Source organism: Leptosomus discolor, chromosome 1 (genome assembly GCF_034619465.1).
Source record: "Leptosomus discolor isolate bLepDis1 chromosome 1, bLepDis1.hap2, whole genome shotgun sequence".
NCBI classification, from domain to species: Eukaryota; Metazoa; Chordata; class Aves; order Leptosomiformes; family Leptosomidae; genus Leptosomus; species Leptosomus discolor.
Window position 1 is genome coordinate 2641922 of NC_141391.1, and position 15212 is coordinate 2657133.

The following is a 15212-nucleotide window of genomic DNA, read 5'->3' on the forward strand; positions in this document are numbered from 1 at the left end:
TGGCTTTCAGCGGCTTTCTGGGCTGAAGCTGGGCTGTCCTCTGCACTGGAGACTCACCCGAGCGCTTGGTCGCCACCTTCACCAGAAACAAAGGGAGACAACACGATGCCGAACGTTTTGGCGTCGTCTCCCGGACAGGTCACCGCTTCCCCCCGGCTCCTTTGCAGACAGGACCTTCGCCGTGGCGCCACGACCTGCTAGTTCGCAGCACCCGCGTCTTCTGTCCCCAGAGCAGCTCCTGGAGCGGTCTGCAGAGGAGAGGCTCAGGCCCAAACGCTCAGCTGGAGGGTACTGAAGCCGAGAAAACTCACTAACAACTCCGTGTTATCCAGCAGGGATTCTTTACTGCGGTGCCGGGCAGCACGGGGGACGGCTCCTTCCATCCCTGCGCGCCCAAGCGTTGGGATTCTTGCCTTATATTTACAGCTTTCGTGTTTATTCATTACATTTCTGAGAAAAGGTTGGGTTATTCTCATTATTTCATTAACAAAAGTTCCTCCCAGAGTCCCGCCTCAGTCCGCCCAAGTTACGCCCCCCGTCGGGGGTCGTTAGGGATGAAGGTCCGAGTCTTCCTCAAGGTTGAACTGTTGAACTTGTCCTGTGGCGCCTGCCCTGCTGCCATCCTGGGGCTTTTCCAAACTGCAGGACCAGCTCTCGCTCGCTGCCCTCCCTCTCTCTCCTGCTCAGTCCTTTGTGTTCCTTGAGCCCCGCAGTCTCGACTGGAGGATTCCACCGGGTGTCCTTGGCTTGGCGGATTCCGCTTCAGTCTTATCTTTACAGTGTTTGTTAGTTAGTCCGCAATGGATCTATGCCTAAGGGTCAGTACAAATCGGCCTCCCTCCCTATCTCTAAAGGCTGGCCAGCAGCGCTTTTCTAAAAGGCACTTTTCTGAAAGCCAGTTAGCCATTCTTGATTACAGTCCCTCTGAGGGTGCCCGAGAGCAGCAATCCATGCAGGAGCTTCCACAGCACCTGGCTGCGCTATGGAATGAGGTCCTCGTACTCTCTCCTTTCCTTGCCTCCGTGCCCAGCGCTTCCCAAGCCTTTCTGCGGCCAGTCTTTGGAGAAACGCGGACACCCAGAGAGCTGATGCTGCTGTGAGCCCCCTTCTGTCTATCCGAGGTGTGAGGCTTGTTCTTGTTTCACGGTTGCCTACGTGGCCTGAGCCACATCTCCGCTCCTCCGCCCTGAGCCACATCTCCGCTCCTCTGCCCTGAGCCACATCTCCGCTCCTCCGCCCTGAGCCACATCTCCGCTCCTCCGCCCTGAGCCACATCTCCGCTCCTCCGCCCTGAGCCACATCTCCGCTCCTCTGCCCTGAGCCACATCTCCGCTCCTCTGCCCTGAGCCACATCTCCGCCCCTCCGCCCTGAGCCACATCTCCGCTCCTCCACCCTGCCAGGACAGGCCGCGGCGGAGGACGGGGAGCAAGCGCCGAGCTGCGGCAGGATCCCAGAGCTGCCGGGCTGCGGAGGACACAGGGCTGCCCAGGGAGCGCGGCTGGGATGCTCCTGCAAGCCCCGTGCGAGCCTCACCAGCCCCTGGCATCCTCTTCTCCGCCAATTCCCCCCCTCTCTCCACCATCTCCCCCTCCTCCTGCCATCCCCGTCTCCTCTCTGACGGCGGCGGGCCACCCCCGTACCAGCACCCGCCGCGTCGCCAGCTCTATTGACAGTTATCCAGAATCCGAAGGAATTCAAGACAAATTGTTAAGGGGATGGAGTTAATAAAATTTGAAAAATTGAGGCCTGTCACTCTACTAAACTTTTTTCGATACCACTGACAGAAACATATTTCCCCAATGAGTGACCTTCCGCAGCTGCTCCGGCGACGCGGCGCTGAGCGGGTGCTGGGAGTGAACCGCCGGGCTATTTATCAAATATTATAAGCCGGGGCCTCCTAATATGAGCAGGGAGGGGTGGGAGGAAGGCGACGGCCTCGCACAGCCCGAGGTGTTGCCCAGGTGTCCATCCCCAGCTACAGACAGCTAGTGGGAGGTGACAAATGGCCTTCTATTAACTCGCCAAAGGTTGGCGTCCCCTCCGCCGCCGCTCCAGCCAGCTGCCGGGGTGGGAGAGGGCAGGGGAGGAGGTGGGGATGGGGAAGGAGGAGGAGGCCGGGGGGGGGGGGTCAGGCCAGGGCGCTGACAAACCGGTGGCCGCTTTTACCTTCTATTAGCCAGCCGAGTGACACCGTTATTTATGGCGGCGTAATATTTTATTGCTGCCGGTCCTCGAGGTTGGAATCGACCAGTGGTGGGGAGTCGGGTTCTATCAATTATTGCAGCAATTAGTCAAGTCGTCAAAGCCATTAACAGGGGGATTAGGCCAATATTGGATAGCCATTATTGATAGATCCAAGGGAAAGGGGAAAGCCAAACCAACCCCTCCGCCTTAGAGGAGAGCGGGGCCTAGCCTCGAGGATGTCATCGTTTGGAGAAGCCCGAAAACTCCTCGCAGCGCAAACCCGGGGTGCATTTCGGCAGCGGGGGGGGGGGGGGGGGGGTGGGGGTGGGGCTGTGGGAGTACTGTCTCTTTAAAAGATATTGAGTGGCCAACCTCAGCAGTCTGTAATCTCACCTGTCTCCATCATATCCTTTATTTGCGATGACAAGGCTCGCGCGAGAAATTACTCTGCGTCGGGTGTTTATGGAGCCCATTTTTCATGCTGTAAGCAAATATAGATCCCCGATGCCAAGGCGGAGAAGGGGCTCGCCTCCCCGGCTCCCCCTCGCAAAGAGAGAGAAGCCTCTCGCTTCTTTTCATATATTAACCGATTCCTGCTCGTTTTCGTGGAGCACCCCCGGCGCTCCCGCGGGGCCGCAGCAGAAGCTGCAGCCTGTGCCGAGGTGCCCGCGGGACGGGAGGTGTTTGCCGAGCCCCTTGCGGAGCAGGGAGGCCGTAGCCGTGCCCAGGCTCCCGGTTTTCACCGTCGGGCACCATCAGCCTGCCCTTCCCAGCGGTTGTCCCCTCCGGTTTTACTAGGCGAGTGAGCCTGACCTACGGGCTCTTCCCTCGCCAGGCTGCTTCAAAGGCTCGGGAAGCTTTGAAACGGGTGGGATGGTCGGCTCAAGCACCAGTTTGAGGGGTTTGAGGCCGGTTTGAAGGTTGGTTCTCGTAAGCCTCGGTGGCTGGTTGGCAAGCAGCAAGCTGTCGGGGGGGTCGCAGAGCGCACCGACGTTAGTGCCGAGTCTCTCTGCCTTGGAGATCCCTCCTGAGATGCTGAGAGCCGGAGATTCATCCTGTGAGACCTCGCCTGCGTCCCTGGCTGTTCCCCACTACCCCTCTCTCCCGATCGCGGACTGCCCTGTCCAAGATTCCCTCTGTCTGCTTCCCATCACTGCCGCTGGGACCAGTTTGACCATGCATGTTCTTCCACAGTGTGTCTGGGACAGGGACAGAGGGTGGGGAGCTCTCTCCCTGTGAGCCTGTTCCTGTCAGGCTGCCCATCTGCCTCCCTCCAGTTCGGTCTTTGGGGTTTGTTGCTTCTTTTTTTTGAAATTCAGTTCTGAAGGCGGGCGTGCTTTTCCCCCAGAAGCTGCTCCTGCGGCGGAGGGTGGCGGCCGCTCAGCAGACTACAGCCATCTCCGGCTCCACCTTGGAGTCACGGAGAGGAAGGGTAGCGTGTCCAAGCGAAGCTGTGACAATCCCCTGTGGCTCCCACGGGAGCGGGAGCGGGTGCTTTTGTGAAGCTGTGTTTCCTTCTGGTGGCCACGTGCTCTCCTCCCCCTCGGCAGCTCTGCCCTGCCAAGCCGATTGTTAGCGGTGACAATTCCTTTTCTTCTTCCCCGGACACCCCTGTGTGTGTAACCACTGGTTGTACATTGTCCCTCTCTGATCCAGATACCCTTTGGAGCAAAGGTTAGGAGGGGACGCCGAGCAGGACAGGGGGCACAAGATGTTCTTCCTTCTCCTTCTGCCCCAAGACGGAGCTCAGACCCTCTGATCTTATTCATTTCTTCCTGCCATCAGGTGCCAGCCCCCTGCAGAAGAACGAAATGGGACACACCCCCCTGGATTATGCCCGTGAAGGGGAGGTCATGAACCTTCTGAGAGCCTCGGAGAAGAAGGTGAGCCTGAAAGTCGGGTGGCTTGGCGTCTCCCCGCTGCAGGAACGGGTTTGAAGACCTGGCACGAGCGATGGGGGAGCGCCTGAGCGCGCCTGCACCCCCCTGCCTTTTCAAAAGAGGGCTGTATCAATTCATGCCGTGGTGCAGAAGGGGAAAAAAACACCCACTTCTGAAGAATTGGAGCCGTGTCCGTGGCTGTGTGCCCTCCCGTGAGGCCCACAGTGACCTGCACGGGACCAGGAATGCTGTTCTGTAACCCCCTGGCAAAACCAGAGTGAAATCGGGGGGGGTGGTTTTTACTGTATTTTCTGAAATGCCTCGAAGAAGAAGAACTGGGTGTGAGAATCCAGAGTCCCGTGGTGGGGCTGGGGGCCGTTTCTTCACGAGCACCGCTCTGAGGCAAAAGACGCCCCTTTTTCTGCTGCCTGGGGGTGAAATCACCCCCCTTCAGCCGCGCTGTCCCCTTGAGCGGGCACCGTGTCCCGGTCACGGGTTGCACTTCTAAGGTATTTTAAGGAGGGAAGAGAACTCCATTCACCATCGTGGTTCTAGGAAAACCCCCAGGAGTAAGTAGATTTGCTGACTGGGGGGTTGTTAGACAATGAGGCCCCTGCAGGCTGATGTAAAACTTAAAATTCCTGGGTCTTACTCGAGTAGGAGCAGCCAGTTACCTGTCGGTAGGAGAAGCCGTCGCAGCGGGAGTGAGCGATGCCTCTGGAGCATCACCTCGGGTCAGACCCCCCCCCCTCGCTGCCCCCCGAAGCCGGGGGTGCCGCTGCCGCCAGGTTGCGACAGCAGCGACGGAGGCACGAAGAGGCCACGCTTGCTCGTGGTTGCAGACTTGTCCTCTGACGTTGGGCACCTCGGAGTTTGGTCTGAGGGGTTGGGGTTTGCGCTCGGGCGCTGGAGAAGAGCGGAGGTTCAGAACTTGCCCACAAGTGGCAGACGAAGGTCGTGAAAGCTGAGTCTTGTTACTGCACTGACCGTGAGTTAAACCTGCCAGGAGGTCAAAGCTGCTGTGCTGCCACACCTAGGAAAATCCTTCCTCGAGCACGAGTCCAAAACCACGTCCCTGAATGCTAAACCTCTGTCCTTAGCAGGGAGACGACGATCTTCCCTCTTGGGCTCTCCCTGCTCCATCCCAGCAAAGGAAAGCCGGGCCGTGGCACTCCTCTGCAGAGCTGATGGCTTCTCGTGTCAGCCAGCAGCGCTGCTTGGTCACAGTTTGACTTGGAGCGAGTTTTAAGGAAGAAAAGTTGAGAAGAAAATGCTTGAAATCTTTACAAGAAGGAGGCGGGGGGGGGGGAATTATCTGCCGAGTAAACGGTCTCTGGAGTGCAGCATTGGCAAGGAAACCTGCCCCAAACAGCTTGAAAAGCTGCGTTGTTTTTTGTGCTTAACTAATAGATGGAGGAGAGAAAGGAAATTTATCTGTAGAGATGTTCCTGATGAAAATGATTGTACTTGTATATAAAACATAAGACAGTCAGGCCGGCTCGTGATGAATATTCAGCTGGGGGGGATATGGTGCTCCCGGGGTTGCATCCACCCCGGTATCTGCATTCCACCGAGAGTCTTTGAGAATTTATTGCTCATTTTAATCACTGCTGGAGAATGAATTGGCAGAACTATTACGGGATGGGCACAGCCCATAGATTTTATTTACATATCCTTGTGACAGAATAACAAGGAGTTTTCATATGTATTTTTAATTTATTTTGATTCCCTTTATTCTTTCGGAAAAAAAGAAAAACAAGAGTTCTGTGTGTGCCTTCCCCTGTGCAAGACCACACTTGCCTGGTGGTTAGGAGGTCGTTCACGTTGCTGAAGTGGTGAAATTTAAAGGAGCTGGCGTGTATCTGGGGCTAAAAGGAAGGGACTAGCCCTTGAAACTGGTGTCTTCGATGTGTGACTGGAAGGGAAGCGGCCCCAGGACTGATCTCAGCTCTTCCAAGTCTTTCTTTGCCGTTCAGCTCCTCTTTCCCCTGGTGTACTGGGCCCAGTCAGATCCATCCCGTGGTCTCTCCTGTCTCCATCAGTGGCTGCTAAGGGATTTTTAAGGAGCGTTTCAGCCAGGACGAGGACAAAATTGCCCTTTCCCCCCGGTCCCTGCTGGCAAGCGGCGGGGTGAGGACCTCCTCAACCGGAGCTCGGGTCCGCTCCATCATCCCGAATCGCCTTTGATGGACCTTTTAAAGAAAACATCCAGCTGTGGCTCAAGCGCAGTCTGCTTTTTCCATCCAGAACATCCTCAGGTTGTGGGTTTAAGCGTATTTTATGAGGAAAAAAACGTCTCTTTTGGCTGTTTGCAAAGCGTCTGTTCGTTCAGCGGCGCTCAAGCCTACACGTAGAGTCAGGGGCAGAGCAGCCTTGCAGTGAAAGCTGGTTTTGTGCTTTCCCTAAACCCGCAAGAATTACCTCAAGAGGGTGTTCGCCCTTCCCGCAGAAGAACCGCTCTTGGGCCAGCTGTCACTAACTCAAGGTGCGGTCTGCCAGAGCACAGGGTGAATCTCTCGTTAAAAACAAACTTCTCTCGTGCTTTTGGCGTCGAATCGCGGGACCCTCGTAGCCCAGGTGAGCCCAGTTCGGTTGCCTTCGACGTGAGAGCTGCTCCTTGCATTCCTTTCGGAGCACGTCACACCCCTGTCGATCCCTGATGCGCCCTAAAAGCTTCGTCAGGAGAACCAAAGACCAGTTGCCCGAGGGTGAGGACACGGTTTCGCACCGCCAACCCGACGGGGGGTTGCGTTCTCTGGCCGCTGGTTTCCTCCCTGCCAGCCCTCAGGACTGAAGGGAAATGCAAACAGGGTCAAAATGCCCGGCAGAAATCCCTGAGAGGAGGGAGACCCGGGTCAGATGTGGTAGCAAGACAGCAGGGAGGAGGTGGGAGAAGCTGGATGTGTACCTGCACAGGAGGATGGAAGAGAAAGGGGTGGGAGCTTGTGTCTCGTGTAAAACCCGCCATCAGTGGGGCTCTTTGTTGCAGGACGTATCCCAAACTGCTCTAAAATACTTTTTTTCCCAGTGGATTTTTCTCATTCCCGTGTCCCCTGCTCGGTGAGGGTTGTGGCGGCTGCTCAGGACGCTCCGGACCGGCAGCATGACCTGGCTGCAAGACGCCTGGTGGCTCTGCAGCTCCGCCGAGGAGATGGCACGTGGGAGGGCAGGTCTGTCCAAACCCTGAGCAGAAAACTAGCGGGACAGCTTGCAAAAAACACCGGAACTTGTGGGTCAACCTACCCAGTGACTTTCACAATGTTGATTTTCCAAGGAGGGAGGGAGGGGGCGGCGCAGAAGAGGGGTGTCCCCTCCTGCTCCTGCTGCACGTCTTCCCGCCCTCGCCGCAACCCCCCCGCGCGTCATCCTGACAACCCAGATCCCCTTCTCCTGCACCGTCAGGAAGGCAGAAGAGGAGGGAGGAAGAAAAGATGGGTCAAGAGAGAGAAAAGACACAGACGTATGGCTCGGAGCGGTGCTTCGAGCCCCGTGGCGTGCACGGAGCCCGGGGGAGCTCGCCGCGGACGTGCCGGTGTCTGTCCCGCTCCGCTGGGATCCGCTGGGAAGTTATTGCTCCGTAAGAGGCGTCAGGGCTGATGGCATCTCGCCGTTACACGAGAGACTGATAGCACGAGCCAAAATTGGATTGTTGGCTATTTATTTTTTTTTAAACTTCTGTCAGAGTCACTACTAGCCCAGGAAACACCGACAGCTTGGCTGGGGGGGGCGGTTATCCGCGCCGGCTCTGGCAGCGGGATCCTGCTGCAGCTTCTGTGACCGCTTTCTGGTTTTGTCAAGAGGTGTTTCCCCTTCGGGAAGGGGGGGGTTTACGTGGTGGGGACCCCTCTGTGAACCCCGTGGGCTCGTTATGTTCTGTCCTTCGCGAAGTCTGGCTTGGTTGGGACGGTTGGTTCCAGAGCTGTGGTTTCCCTGGTGAGGTGGCCAACCTCTGCTTGTGAGGGGGGGGAAAGGTGCTCAGCGGAAGGGTTTGCAGCATTTCCGAAAGAGGAGCAGGGGCTGCGTTCATCCTCTCGCCTCTTGAAGCTCACTGCACCGTAAGACCTGCTCCCACTTGGGGATTCTGCCTGTCTCCTGCCCCCGAGCACCTCAGCGATGTGCTTGTGTCGGATGTCTCTGCAAACCCCTCCGGCCACTATCTCAGCCTTCAGCTCTGGAAAATGAGCTGAGTGGAAGCAACGTGTAAGTCACTGGCTCACAGACACCCTGTGTCCCTGTCAGCTGGAGGTGGAGGAACACAAATGTCCCGAGAAAAGGGCTTTTCCCAGCGCCATCCTGTGTGCTGCTGGGGGGTTGCCTGCAAAGCACCGGTGTCCAGCTTCCCCGCTGGGCACAACAGGGGAAGCGAAGCCCTGGGGGGGAGGGAGACGCTGTGCACCTCCCCGGGGTTCCTCCGAAAAGCCTCTAATTCCCACCGTTTTCTTCCCTCCCCCAGTTCCAGGAGGAGCAGCGCAGGAGGGAGGTGGAAGAACGCCGGAGGTTCCCGCTGGAGCAACGCCTCAAAGAGCACATCATCGGCCAGGAGAGCGCGATAGCGACGGTGGGAGCAGGTAGGACCCCTCGCCCGCCGCCCGCTCGGCCTTCCCAAGCCGCCTGCTCCGCAGGGAGAGCGAGCCGTTCCCTCAAGGCCTGACCTGAGGCTGCCTCTGAGCAGCTCACCGAGGTCGGGGGGGGGGCTCACGGTGGGGTCCGGCGGGTGTTTGCGTGGCGGCGCGAGAGAACGCTGCCTCTCCGTCACGAGAGGGGCTGTCTCAGGGGCGGCAGCAGCAGAGGACCGTCGGATGCTCTCTTCCCAGGCACCGGGGTGCCTGCAAACCCTTGCTTTCGGGGTGATTTCTCCCCCAAACTAAGCACAGCAGCTCAGAGGTCAAAGCTGAGCCTCTGAGCACGCCGGCAGTTCTCAGCTAAACGTGGTGACACTTGAACGTCGCGCTATCTCTTTTACAAGGTCGGTTGAAGCGTGTGGCTCATTAATACTTCATCAACAGTTCTGTACAGGTTTGTGGACGGAAGCCCCCGACACACGGGCTGCTTTGGGGAACTTTTCTATATCCCTTACAGGCCTGGGGCCTATAAAACACAAGCACCTACTTCAGCCGCCCTTCCCTGGCCGCGTGTGCTACGTCAGGTCAAAGCCCGGTGGCCTGTCACTGGGACCAGAGCACAGGGAGCTTCAGCAAGTTAAAGAGGGTGGTGTTTCCCCACTCTGCTCTCCCGATGTCCATCGATTGGCGAGCCAGGAGTACCCTGGCCCAGAAGTCTGCAGCAGCCCTCAGGAGGCTTTTCTTCCATGATTTTGCCCAAGTTTCCCTTGGGTCTCTTGTAAACATCTGGCCTCCGCGGCATCCTTTGGCAGGAGTGGCGTAGCTAGTGAGGCAATGCCCCCTTTCCCTCGTTTAAAATCTGCCTCCTGACAGTTCTGCCCGGTGCCTTCTCGTCTCAACCGGGGCGTTCGCTGCCGAGGAAGCGGTTGCTCAGCCGAAGCGGCTGTGATGTACGGCGCAAAGCTGCCCTTGCCTCGTCACGGGCCGATTCCAGGCGGAGTTCAGAGCCTGGCCCCGCTTTGGTCAGCGGGGGTGGCGATCCGGTGCTCTCCGGGTGCGTTTGGTGGCGGTTGGTCTTAAGATACCCAGGCTTTGGGGAGGATGGGCTGGGGGATAGCTGTTGGAAGGGCTCTTCGCCTCCTGAGCTCTTTCTACCTGCACTTTTCTGGAAGCGTGGCCAGGAAATACTGAAGAGAACGTTCCAGCAAACCCCAAAATGTGTCCCTGTCACATTCCCTGCTGTGTCTGTGAGCTCTTAAGGGTACAAGGGGACACCATCTCCTTGGGACAGCACGTGGCTCGCAGCTCTGCCCTGACCTCAGCCCGCTCTTACCTCGCCGTCCCGTTTTCAGGCACCCAACTGGGGATGCACGGGTGGTTCAAGGAATTATGAACGGCTGTATCCGCTGCCGAGGGGGGAAACGCCGTGCGAGGCTTTAGAGCACGTTGCCTCTGCCGTCTGCTTGCCGTCTGGGAAGCCCCCTGAGCTGTCTGTGCTATAGATTTGGCAAAACACGTGGTGGCTGACGTCTCTCGAGTCTGGTGCAAATAGTGCGAGCCTGGAGTATTCCGTTAGCTGGAGTCGGCTGAAAGCCTCACTCCCAGACCAGGGTGCTGGTGCCTTTTTTTTTCTTCAGGACGTTTTCCTGCGCTTCAAATTCGAAGTTTTCGGGGTTAAAAAAAAAAAAAAAAAAAAAAGATAATTCATAAACCCAGGGAATAATAATAAATGAGGAGTCTGGCCTCTGGTGGCTGTGGTGGAACCGTACAAGCGTGCGGCGAGGTCTGGAGGCGAAGGTAATGGTTTTCATCAGGCTGGTGGTGGGAGTCGGAGGAAAAAAACCAGACGGGCTTTTAGGCGCGCGGCCCCAAACAGAAACCACAAATTTCAGCCGAGCCCAGGCGGTTGCTCCGAGCGTAACTTCGTTACGTGAATCAATTAGGCGCTTGGAGACGAAAGGGTGTTGGGCATCTGCGGAGCACAAGGGGGCTGATGGCTGACCGCGTCGCTCGGCCGAGTAAGTGCTGTTCTCTCGCGGGGCTTTGCTTGTACCGCCAGGGCTCCCTGCAAAGCCTGAGCTTGGGGCATCAGCCTGGGCCCTGCCCAGAGCCTGGAGCTGCGGCTCCACCAGCTCCCACCACCGCACCAGAGGGGTCCTGGCTGGTCGTGTGAGGTTGGTTTCCCTCGGCGGCCCGAGGACGGGGCAGCCTCTCAAAACTCAGAAGCGGTTTATTTCACGCTGGGCGCTAAAAGGCTGTGAGGAAACCGAGGCTCCAGCGAGCTGGGCTGGGTTCGGTTTGCCAATCCAAAGCCTGAAAACCTCGGGATGCCGTTCATAATTCCTTGAACCACCCGTGCATCCCCAGTTGGGTGCCTGAAAACGGGACGGCGAGGTAAGAGCGGGCTGAGGTCAGGGCAGAGCTGCGAGCCACGTGCTGTCCCAAACCCCGTAGCGCTCTCGTTAACAAAAGACGAGTCCTGTGTGAGCTGGGAGCCCTGGGCAGAGCCAGCTCTCCCCCTGCGAACACGACAGGCACCCTCTGTGTTTGGAGAGGGGCTGTGCCTGGGGGCAGCAGCGCGGGCTAATTGGGAAGCTTTGATTAATGGGTAGTGCCTGTTTCTGACACAGGTGGTGTTGCTGCCCATTAAAGCGGCTGCTTTTATGGAGGTTTCTCTTATTGAATTATAGGGAATGTGCTTGATACCCCTGCAGCCTCGGGATATCAGACCAAAAGGTAGCGGGAGAGTCTCAGTCCCCTCCTCCCCCTCTTCCCTTCTGCCCCCTTTTTGTTGTTTTCTTTCAGGAAAGGGTGAACGGAGAGCCGTTACTTTTTTCCTTTCAAGCCTTTCCGCTCCAGTTTTTGTTATTTCTTTTGACTCCCAGCCGGTTTCGGTGCTGCTTCGTGGACCCCACGTGCCTCGCCGACGCGGTGTGTCGGCCGGGAGACTCGCCGCCCGCCCCGCCTCGAGATCTGAGCTGCTCTGTTTGATTTATAACTGCCGCCTGTCATTGAATAATCTGATTTCATCCGCCGCCCGGCGCGTGAGCCGAACCGTCTCCGGAGGGGCTCGGCCGAGGACGAACGTGTGCTGTGGGGTTTGCCGGGGTGGTGGGGGCTACCCGGGGCAGGGGGGCTGCTGCTGCTGGGGTGCTCGCGCGGAGCTGGAAGAAACCCTTCCCTGTCGTTCCCACGGGAGAGATCCGAGCCCCGCTGCTCTCTTTCCCGCCCCGCGAAGCAGGGCAGGCGACGGCAGGACTGCGGGAAGGTGGATGATGAGGAGGAGGAGGAGGAGGAGCCGATGATCCCCGGGCGCCTCCGAGGGTGCGGGGTTCCTCCCAGTGCTCTGACTGGGGAGGGCGATGGTGGGAGGCAGCTTGGCCGGGGCTGAGCGACGCTCTCTCCTCCGCGGGCCTCGGTGGGGGTTTCACAAAACCCACATGAAATATTCCGTCTCGTAACGTGTGGAACAGGCAGGTCATTCCCGTGATCTCGGGAGCTGGCGGCAGCCGGGATCCTACAACTGCTTCGTGCAAACGAGCAGCAAAAAAAAAAAAAAGGCTTAGGGATGCGTTTCCAGGCACTTCCATCAATGATTATGCTCTGAACCTCGTTAGGGCTCGTTTGCCTTCTCGCTTGAAGATGCGGAGGCACCGGGGTGAGGCGGTGCCTGCTTCGTAGGGATCAGCAGAACGCCTCTCCTGCCCGAGGTTGTAAACCAAAGGAGGGCATTTTTGTTGAAAATCTATATATTTTTTTGGAGGGGTTGGTTCGTGGTCTCGTCCCCTAAAGATCACGCCTCGTTTATATGGATACGTAGCGTTCGCCAGGCAGCGGTCCCGCGGAGGTGGCGGGTTCAAACCCGCCACTTCCCAGTGCTGATTTCCGAAACCTTTTGGATTGAAATAATCTGTTGTGATTCTTCCTGAAGTTGAGTAAGGGGAGAGGAAGGAAAAGCGTCGTTCACGTTTTAGCACAGAGATTTTAAATAAAGGGTAGTGCAGCGAATCGACTCCTTAATGATAAAATGACCAACTTCAAACGCGCTGGGCAGTTAGGGTGTGGGAATCAGTTGGCGTTTCAAAGCTGAAGGAAAACGGTTGAGCAGGGATATCATCCTGCCCCGGTCCAAAGGAAATGGGTTCTGTTTTGGACAAGATAAGATCCTTTACAAGTTCTGTGTTTCACTGTGGGTAGCACTTGTTGTTGCCTGCAAGTCAGGTCACGCTTTGCAAGGGAACAGCTTTGCTCTAGTTGGAGCTTCGTCTTCTTCCACCTCCCAGAGCCGCTGGTGGTGGGGCTGGACGAGCGGCTCTTGGGGGGCTGCGGTGAACCCCGGCCCGACGACGCAGAGCCCGGAGGGAGGAGAGCGATCCCACGGTGGGGACGGACACGGAGACCTCACCCCGTGGGACCCTGAGCCCGGGCGGTCTGCGAAGCGCCGCTGAATGAATTGATTTGATAAATGGACATTTATTACACTCACAAATTGGCTGAAACCAATTTCGGTCACATCAGCCCCTGATAACTGCTGGGGTATTGATTTGTGTAAAGTAATACAGTGAATTTATCAGTTCAATAGCGAGCTGAAGGGCCTCTCGGAGACACCACGCCACGGTTACGCCGTTACAGATGTACGAAATAAAGTGAGAGCGCCGCGGCGACGCTGGAAATGGCTCCGAAGAAGAAGGCCAGGGCGTCATCATCAGCCTCTTCGCTCGGACATTGGGGCTGAACGTCCTAATGAAATTTCAGCAAAGCAGCGTCACCTACCTCCTTCTGATTTCCTTGTTTCTGCCGTCCCCGAAGGCGCAGGGGGAAGGGGACAGCTTTCCCCAGAGGCACCGCGTGGATTTCTTGCAGGGCTGTCAACGGAAGACCTGTCAGCGTGGCTGGTGGCTGCTTGGTGGGTACAAACCCCCAGGAGAGGAGGGCTCCTGCGGGTTTCCATCCTTCCAACGGGTGCTGACGTCCCTGCTCTGCCCTGGGACGGCATCTGGGTGCCTCTTGCTGAAGCGGAGCCGTGCGGTGGCCGGCCTAGGAGAGCCTCTTGCGGCCACGGGTGCGCGGTGGCCCCTCTCTGGTGACCTCCAGGAGGTTTCAGGTTTTCCAAACCTCAGGAGTGCTGAGGCTGTGTGCTGGAGGATCTCATCATTTTAAGGCTGCTCGTAGGAAAGGGTTTACACCACATCACTCTGCTGATCTAACCAACCCGCTAACTAACGATGGTCAACACCTTCCAGCCGGGATCTCGCACTGAATCACGAGCGCTGACTTTGTAGTAGTTCTTCACGGGATGCTTTATATCCCTGGGGTTGCTGTGGGCGAGACCAGCCTTTACCCTTAAAGTCTGGCATCCTGCTGCAGCGGGGAGTGAAAAAAAGACCACGCTTAACCTCGCTGCCTTCGCGCCGTTGAGCGGCCTGACCCCTGCCAGTGGTCACTCCGTGCCCTGCAGCAGAAGTTTATTGCCTTTATTATCCTCTGCAGAAATTGTCCTCTTATTCCCCATCCGTTCTTATAAAATATATCCACCCCGGGTGTTTGACCTCACGTTTGCTGCCATAAAGGGCAGGCAAGGAGCCGGGAAGGGCGCGATGCGGGACGCTCTCCGAGGCCTGCGGGGACCGGGGTGGCTGTAGCCCGCACAGACCTTCCCTTGCCCCCCTCCGTGGCGACGGCACAGCCATTCCCTCCTCTTCCTCTTCGTGGTTTGGGGGGCTGCCACGGCGCCGTGAGCGGCTGGAAGGCAGGAGTGGAGGCCTGCTGCGAGCTGCGGCCCGAGCTGGGGCGCGGGGCCGAGCAGAGCCCCCCCGCCCCGGGCAGGGTGAGGTGCAGGCCAGTCCTGCAGCCTGGCTCTACGCCCGAGCTAATTAAGCCTTGACGGGAATCAGGACTTATTAACGTGACTAAGGCGCTGGGTAATGCGTCTCGATTGCGTCCAGGCATAAACCAGCGAGTCCTCGTGGCGCTGGCGCTCCAGCTCCCACCCGCTTCCCAGTCCCGTGGCGCTGGGTGGAAACACTGGGTGGAAATGGGGCGCTTTTTTTTTCGGCTGTCGGGGCTGACCCCCTGCGATGCAAACCTTCGCCTTCGGGCTGAGCGACCCCCACCTTTCAGGGAGACACCCGCCCCACACACATCTTTCCCTGCAGACTCCGCAGGGGTTAGGGCTTCAGTCACAGCCCTCGTGGTAAGCCGCTGCAGCGGTCCGTCACCCTCACGATTAAAAAACGTTCTGCCTTATTTCTAGTTTCACCTCATCTCGCTCCAGCCCCTGGAGCGTGTTCGTTCTGTCTGCCGGATGAGCGAGTTCTGTGCTTTCTCGCGGCGCTGCGTAATGACAGCGGTCCAGCCGATCCTCAGACCCCTCGTTGCTCACCTCGGTAGATCGGTTTGATTTTTTTTCCTTGCAGTCTTCAGGCTCACTTGAGGCTTTCCACTTGGTTTTCCTAATCCTCTCCGGATCTATCAGCTTCCACCCTACCTGGGTCTCCTCAAAGACAGAGGAGCTCGGCTGCATGCGACGGGAACGACTCCAGGAGCTTCACGGCAAACTCCCGTGAGACCCCTCAGTGCAGCTGT

At 57.7% G+C, this 15212-nt stretch overlaps 1 protein-coding gene across 1 annotated transcript in view; it reads left to right on the forward strand.

Moving 5' to 3' along the window:
• CLPB (ClpB family mitochondrial disaggregase) overlaps nucleotides 1-15212 on the forward strand; it is an 88951-nt gene that overhangs the window by 54048 nt on the left and 19691 nt on the right. The window contains exons 6-7 of the mRNA XM_086481543.1: nucleotides 3971-4068; nucleotides 8519-8633. Of these exons, the coding sequence (XP_086337669.1) occupies nucleotides 3971-4068; nucleotides 8519-8633 (213 nt within the window). The remainder of the gene's footprint in view (nucleotides 1-3970; nucleotides 4069-8518; nucleotides 8634-15212) is intronic.